The 8,292-nt window shown below is 49.1% G+C and overlaps 1 protein-coding gene across 1 annotated transcript in view; it reads left to right on the forward strand.

Moving 5' to 3' along the window:
• Positions 1 to 3,284: 3,284 nt before the first annotated feature.
• The window catches only part of LOC109517714 (tenascin-like), a 27,365-nt gene continuing 22,357 nt past the window's right edge, over positions 3,285 to 8,292 (forward strand). Inside the window, exons 1-2 of the mRNA XM_019873044.1 lie at positions 3,285 to 3,472; positions 7,229 to 8,116. Coding sequence (XP_019728603.1) covers positions 7,265 to 8,116 — 852 coding nt within the window. The 5' untranslated portion in view covers positions 3,285 to 3,472; positions 7,229 to 7,264. The remainder of the gene's footprint in view (positions 3,473 to 7,228; positions 8,117 to 8,292) is intronic.

Consider the following 8,292-nt stretch of genomic DNA (forward strand, 5'->3'; position numbering starts at 1 on the left):
GGGGGGGCGGGGGGGGGGTCGACTCGAATAAATTAGTGTCGATTGGCAAATTTGTATCAAAGCAAAATCAAGGCCAGTATCCCGATACATCAATACAATCTATGAGTCAGCAAGGCAATGGAGGGAAAAAAACCCGTCTTAAATATTCCGTGAAACGTCTTTTCGTTGAGCATTTAGTGGATGGCGCAGTAGCTCGTGAAAGCATATCATGCTGCTGTTGTGTCGTCCTTGACAATTGTGTGACAAAACTGCAATTGCACCTGATGGATTTTTTTTCCATTTAGCAGACCCAACTGAAACAATAGGAGAGGCATTTACAGCTGCGGCCAAATGACAGCCCCCCCCCACCTCATGTCATGTTCTTAAAAGTGTCTCGCTATTATTGTTGGCTAGTCAAGTAATGAATACAAAGTGGATGCTTCAGCGGAGGCGCGCAGGAGCCACTTAATTTATTGTTTTAGCAGAACATTTGATTATAGTCTGCGCGCCTCCCACCAATAATTCTTGCTGATGGAGAGCCGTTGTTTAAGATAACACCAGACGTGTTTACGCGGCGAGGCCTCCAGTAGCCCATCTGTGACTGTGACATCACCCGAAATCCCCCCCCGACGGCTTGGCAGAGGCGTTCCGTCCGCGCAGTTGCTAACCTTAAACGCTGCGATAAATTATTTGCGTTTTTTGGGAGGTGCTTTTCTGCGGAAAAACGTCACCTTCTTCTTGCATGTTGTCGGCTATGAAGTTGAACCGCATTTGTCTTTTTTTGGTTTTGTTTTACTTTGCCTCTCACAGAGCTCTTCAACGTTCCATGAACTCATGCGCTAAACATTCTCTTGGATGCCGCGCTCGCTAATGTGTTATGTCGACCTCATTTACGATGGCATTGTTAAATCACGCGCACAAAAACAATTGAGCTGAACTTCTGCCCATCGAGACTTTATTTTACTGGATGATATCCCGTAATGAAAAGAGAAAAAAAGGGGCTGAGGAGGGCTGACGTAGACAGCGAGGGCTCAGCATTCACCACATCCCGTTTCCAGCGTTTCTTGATAGCGCAAACAAACGCCCAACAGCGGCGCCTGGAGGTACAAGCCGACATTCTGCCAATTTAATTTTCGCTTTGACTTGCAAGTGCAAACTTGACAAGCAGCCGTTTGGCGAATCCTTCCCGTCAGGTTGTGGGACAACATGACCCGCTTCACAACAAATATTCGCCTTTTGCTGTGAAACTTGCCACCGAAAGACGAAAAGAAACGCTTCATTCTGACATGACTGCATTTGATCACGTTTAGCATGACGGAGTGTAACAGCTTCACACAACCCGATTCAATTTTAAATTTCACACAAAGCAGGACAATCAATTCCATCGGCAGCTTTTCAAATCGTATATTTGCGCTGCAACTCCGGCGGGTCGTGTTTGCCAGCGAAAAACATTTGCCTTCCATAAAATGTTCCTCGCCGTGTTAGCTTTAGCATTAGTCCTCACTCATCCTTGGGATCCTCAGCCTCCCACAAGTATTTTTATTTGACAAACGGCGGACCTCGCACAACAATCACTTCACGCCTCGCTCTCTCTTTTTTTTTTTTTTTTTTTTTTTTTGTTTTGTTTTTCCACCTCCGCGTCCAAGTCGGACCGCTTGGCTTTTGCAGCCGCTTGGCTCAAAAGTGCCGAGTCGGCGCAAACCCGGGCCAGCCGGAGTAGCCTCTATGCAGGCCATCCATCCAGCCGGATGGACGTCTCCCATGGCGACGTCGGTGAGATTGAAAGAGGCGAGGGTCAGGGTGAGCGTTGCCGTTATAATTCATTCATGACTTTTGTCAGCTGGATGTTATTACTTGGGAAGGAAATCTTGCGGGGCACCTTCCAGATTTACCCGCATTAGGCGAACATTTGAATTGATTAACGGTGATGTCGTGACAGCGTGTTAAGATCGCCTCAACTGGCTTTTTACTGGGAGCGCTATTAAAATCCAGACCTGTTGTGTTTGCTTTGCGTCTGTTGGCGCTCGCGCAATGAAACGTGACAAATCCACTTAATCTGCCCTTTCCGGCCGATTTAAACGTCTGATGACCAAATGAGGATTTACGTAGCAGACTCGTTGGAAACAGTCAAGCTAATTGTAATTGTGGCCGCTAATCGCATGAAGATGAGCAACCGAGTGGCAGCTGGTGGTCCGGAGTGGTGACTGACTTGACTAAATCACATGGGCCCTTTTTTTTTTTTTTTTTTTTTTAGACTGATCGTACAATATACCAGTACTAGTATTCTCTCTGATGACACACCGATACCGAGTGCCGCTGCTTCTGGTACTTTTGATGTCTAAAATTGTGAAGCGAGACCCTTCTTTCTGGCGCAGATGTTGATTCGCCGATGCGTAAATGTGCCGCTAAAATAGAGCAAACTACTGCTGAGGAGGATTTTACTCAAGATCTGATTTTTTTTTTTTTCTTCTCTCCTTAAGTATCGGGATCACCTTACCTGGTAACAGTACTCGCCCATCCCTCACACAAAACTTGGCTGAGATTCATAAAGCCATACTGTGGCCACCCTCTCTCATCTGGGACAGACTTGAGTGCGAACAGGAAATGACGGGCCGCTTCGCAAAGATCTTCCAGCCTGGAAGCGGAGTTAATGTGTTCATGTGGGCAGATGCGGAAAAGCGAAATCTGACATCACTTTCCTCGCTTTCCCCCTCTCGACCGCAAGCTCTGCTCACTCGGTGATGATTCCCAGGAACGTTGCGGTGGAGTCGCCGAGGAGGGAAGACGAGAGAGTGACGCTATTAAAGGTTGGGGTGTGAAAGCAGTGAGGATTTATTTCGCCGGGTCGACTAATCGCCAAAACGGCGACGCGACTCACGTGACCTCAGTGTTTTCGGTAGTTCAATGATTCCACACAAACAAATCCCCTTCACGTGAGGCTCATTGATAGTATTAGCAAGCGCGCTCGCTAGCACAAAAGGGGGATGAACAAGTTGTTAATGCAGTTGGAATATTTTTCTATTTTTGGGAGGTGAGGTGCCGTGGACGAATCGCTTCATAGTAATGTTGGGAGGAGAGACGCCATCCATCCAGCATGCGCACAATGATGAAGCCACGTTCCATAGAGATTGTATTCGCTAGTTGAATGGTTCAACGCAAACCAACCTCCGAATCCCCATCGAAAAATCGCAGCGGCACACGGTTCGAAAAGGAGTGAAGGATTCCAAGCACATCCCAGCCTCAGCGGCTGAGTGGGAGACGGGGAGGGGAGACGCGCGGAGGCAGCGGCTCTCGCTGACCTCACTTTTGAAAGACACTCTCTCACTCCCGCTCTCGCTCTCCATTTCTGCATCACTCTCGCAGTCGCAAACCAGCCGAGCGGCGACACCGAGGAGCCGAGACCTCGCCGGAAATTCTGCGGAGCATCATGCTGTCATCTTCTTCCGCGCACGCGTGAGGGACGCTTTGCCGCGAGTGACAAGAAGGCTGTACGGTAGGACAGCTGTCATTTTACACACAAAGAAAAAGCACTTGCTAGTCTTGCGGTTGTTCTCAAAGTCAAGTGCCCAGCAGACCAGGGTGAACGCCGTCTGGAGCACATAACCTCACTTGATTCATGTTTGACGTTTTTCTTGAAAATATTTCATGAATTTGAAGTGTATTCTCATTTCAAGACTTGAAAGTTATGTAAATGCATACATTTTTACATGAGATTCGCAAGCAACTATTTCAGGCGCTACAAAAATCAAAAAAAATATATACATTTTCTTTTTCTCGTAAGATTGCAAAAGTGCAAAGGAAACCACGTTGGAAAGTTGGAAAATACAATTTTCAATGTTTCCCCGGTGGAGGTTGACTGCGGCAACAAAAAAAAAGAAACAAGCAAGCATGGAGTCCATTAGCGCTGCTTAGTGGAGCCTCAATCTGGCTTAGTGTGGTTTTAATGTTGACTCTGATCCTCTCATCAGAGCTTTTCGAATGAAGCATGTTTTTGTCCCTTTCCAGCCGCTGTACTTCCATTCGCCCGGCCAGGCATAGATCAGCTCTGTCACCTTTTTGGGTCTCCCGGTGCGTCCCTGAATCTTTTTTAGACACAAATGTCATGGAAACCTCACTGAGAGAGGGACAAAAAGCCCATTGTCAGACCCTGCCCGACATGTGACAGCAATTTCCAAAGTGTTTTTTTTTTTGCAAATTCAAACATCCAACCTAAATTCAGCCAAACCATCTCGCTGCCCCCCAGAAAAAATACATGAAGTCTCCCCAAAGCATGTGGGAAAGTTTTCGAATGAGTCTTTTCAGATCTCAAGAGATTTTCTGGCAAATATTGCCTGTTTCCTCCAAGTGACAACAGTCTCCCAAATTCATTTTTCCATTCTTACAAAAAGAAGCAGCCCAGCCTGGCAAAACTTTGCAAAAAAGCCTCCAAAAACATGCAGGGAAGAAAAGACTTTTCAAATAGTCTTTTTGGACCTTGTGACTGCGTAAATTCTAAAATGGCTGCGGATCCGACACATACGACAACAATCTTCAAAATTATCAAAAAAAAACAACAAACAACAAAACAAAAAGGTAGGCTGTCTTCCATAAGCACTTTTCTGAATTTCTGTCAAGTAATGGCCGTGTCCCCATAGAAAGTCTCAAATACTTCCTGTGGGAAAATGCTTTAAAATGATTTTTTTTTTCTGGCCTCGGAGATCACATTGCTGTAGGAATTTCTGGCAAGTGTTCTCCATGTGACCACAATTGCTGATATTCTTTAAAAAAAATGGAGGCGTTTTCCAAAAGCATTTTGGAAAGGGCTTCACAAAGAAATCCTTGGAGCTGATCGGGTTTTTATTTGATTTTTTTCAGCAAATCCTAAATGTCAAAGTGAAATTTTCTTCAAGAATCACAAAACCTTGGGTTTCAGAGGGAAACTATCAAATCTGGCTAACTTTAGTGTAAAAAAAAAAAAAAATGAGAGAGAGAGAGAAAAGAAAAAAACCTGCCTTGAATTCTCCCAAACGCCTGCTTGCTAAAGAGTGTTTTCTAACTTTCTGGCAATTTACTGTCTGTTTCCTACATGTGACAACAATCTTCTGTATTCTTCAAACAGGTAGGCTAGAAGACAAATATACAAGCCTGGCTAAATCTAGCAACCAAAGAAAATGTAAAAAAACAAAATCCAAATAAAAAAACAGAGACTCCCCACAGCATGCCGGAAAATACTTTATCAAGAGAATTTCTGCGGGCAACATGTGACAGCAATCTCCCATGTAATGCCAGAGGCATGGCCAAAGGCCAAGACTCCGTCCATCTTCATTCCGAGTTTTCGTTTCTTCTCGGGTTGTGTGTGTCCATCGCACGTCCATCATGAGATACGCGAGCTGGTTTTGTGGGGTCAGTCCTGTATGGATTCCCTGCGCGCAAACTCCGTTTGAAGAGCCGCGGCGGGGGGCTGTCATCATGCGCTTCTTTTATGGCGTCAGAGAAGCATTCCATCAGTGGTGGATATCTTTAGGCTGACATTACAACTGGAACCGACTTGGAAGGCTGAGGATGGCTTTGATCTTCTCGCGAGCGGCCTTCTGCGAGTCCATCTCGACTCCGCTATCGTGCCCCTTCGGCGACTGTTCGATTGACCTTCCGCTCACTTTCTGTGCAGTGGCGCCTGAAGACACGCGGGAACCCAATTTACAAGTTTTTCACAATGCGAGCCGAGCCTCAAACAATTTGGATTTCTTTCTTTCTTTTTGCTTTGACGTGCAAGCAAAAATTTGAGATGCCAGCAAAGTTAGGTGGCGGTGAACTCAATTCACTTCACCACTTACAACAATCAGGTATGGATTACACGAAGAACAATAGACTGTCTTCCAATATTTTGTTGTCCTGTCGGATTTGTTTCATTTGTCACCCCAGAAAAAAATCGGCCAAATTTGGCGGATTTTTATCTCATTTTATTTATTTATATTTGCCAATTGTGTGTTTTGGAATACGATGTTCCGCCGAGTGTTTTTGGGCCAATTCAACAGCGCTGTCGTGGCCCAGAACCTGCGCACGGACAGAATTGTTCCGGTTTGACAGCATTGAGCAGGAAATGGAGAAATCTGGCAATGAGGTATTGCTTTGCCTCCCCGAATGGCATCCAGATGACTTCCAGATGCAATTTGGTGGAGTGGAAGTCGCAAGCTCAGTCGCACTTTTGTCACTTTCTAACAGCGGGAGACGCTGCCGCTTTGGCAGCCAGGCTGCGACGTTCCCTGCTTTCTCCTTTCCGGGCTGGAAACTTCTGCTTTGTCTGCCAGAGTGTGGGAAGCGACGGCAATCTCTGGTTTCTAGCTTGCTGAAGTCGACTCGCCCCGCGTCTGCTTTCCATGCCTCGTTCGCCTCGTTGACTTGCAAACTGCAGAGCAACGTTTTAGCGCCAGCCAGCAAGCTGACGGCACTTTGACCTCAGAGTCACCCCCTGCGACCGCTTTCCATCGCCACTCGCGCTTGCGTCTTCTCCAAATTTTTCACAGCGATTTAATGTCAACAAAAAACGGGGCAAGCGCTTTGATAATAATGACAGACAAATGAGTAAAAAGCCGCAATGTAAGGAGACAGTTGAAATCATCTGCCCCATCCAACTGTCGCCCAGCCACCTCTGACCACGCACATGATGCTTTTTGTCTTGCAGCAAAGAGTGATCCGGACCAAAACATGAAAAAAGAGTGCAATGTGTCTACTGCAAAGCAACAGCTAAGCACACGCGTCACCCAGCAGGCGAGGCCCGCCTATTGAAGCCACTCACGTTCAAAATTACAGACAGTCCAGTGTCGAACGCGAGGACCCCGCAACATTTTTTCTTGTCGCTTAATTGTTAAGTGGCGCAGAATCCATTTTTATCTGATAATCGCCAGAAGAGTTTCGCCTGAAAGCATTCTGTAGCCGAACTTGTAGCTCCAACTCGCTTTGAGCTTCTCTTGAATTTCATACGGTGGGGTCATCCAGCCAAATGCGCGGACCCGGAAAAAGGCAAGCCGGCTTTCCGAAGAGAAGTTCAAGGTTACGATGGGGTGAAAGGCCAAGACAATAAAATCTGGATGGCCCCATGAGAGGCCCGTCCGGCACACCTGAGCCTCAGCTCCGACTGTTTCTAGAAAATCAGCGGGCGCGCGTATTTCAGGCGGTGACAAGGGGCGAGCTGACAGGGCGCCCGTCACTCGGTGTGACAGACACACACAGAGGTTTCGTGATTGAAATGCAGCCTGGTTCTCCATTCCAGATCAACCGACGTTCCTCGGTCTCAAAGTGAAGCGCCATGGCCGCGAGAGTTCTTGTGATCTGCCTCCTCGCGAGCACCTCGCTCGGGTTCTCGGCTGCCGGCCTCGTGAAAAAAGTGCTCCGGCATCGCCGCCAGATGCCTCTGGAGCACAACGTCACCTCACCCGGAGCAGAGCGCCAGTCTGTGATCTTTAACCACGTCTACAACATCAACGTCCCCGCCAGCCACCTGTGCTCCGTCGACCTGGACGCCACAGAGAGCTCGGCGGAAACGGCCAGCACCTCCGGCCAGCACCTTTCCGCGGACGGGGAGAGCCAGATTATCTTCACCCACCGCATCAATATCCCTCGCGGGGCGTGCGGCTGCGCTGCCGACCTGCCGCGCATCAGCGACCTGATGAGCCGCATTGAGATGCTGGAGGGGGAAGTGTCGGCGTTGAGGAGGCGGTGCGGCGGTGGCGGGGACGTCGGTTGCGGTGCAACGGGGAATGCGAGGACCGGGCCCCTGTGCAGCGGACACGGAAACTACAGCGCGGAGACGTGCGGATGCGCGTGCGAGCCCGGCTGGAAGGGAAGCAACTGCACCGAGCTCGAGTGTCCCGAGGGTTTCTTTGGGGACGACTGCTCTCGCAGCATATGCCCGGACAACTGCAAAGATCGCGGGCGTTGTCAGGACGGCCGGTGTGTCTGCAAGGAGCCCTGGACCGGTTCGGACTGCTCCGAGATGCTCTGCCCCCAAGACTGCTTTGGGCGTGGGCTCTGCCTCAACGGAACCTGCCACTGTCACCCCGGGTTTTCCGGGGAGGACTGCGGGCGACTCACCTGTCCGGCCGACTGCCACGGTAACGGCATCTGCATCGACGGCCGCTGCGCCTGCGCGGCGGGTTACGGCGGTAGTTTGGGGGGGGGGCTCTGCCTCAACGGACCCTGCCACTGTCACCCCGGGTTTTCCGGGGAGGACTGCGGGCGACTCACCTGTCCGGCCGACTGCCACGGTAACGGCATCTGCATCGACGGCCGCTGCGCCTGCGCGGCGGGTTACGGCGGTGAAGACTGCTCCCGCCT

Source organism: Hippocampus comes, unplaced genomic scaffold (genome assembly GCF_001891065.2).
Source record: "Hippocampus comes isolate QL1 unplaced genomic scaffold, H_comes_QL1_v1.1 scaffold333, whole genome shotgun sequence".
Lineage (NCBI taxonomy): Eukaryota > Metazoa > Chordata > Actinopteri > Syngnathiformes > Syngnathidae > Hippocampus > Hippocampus comes.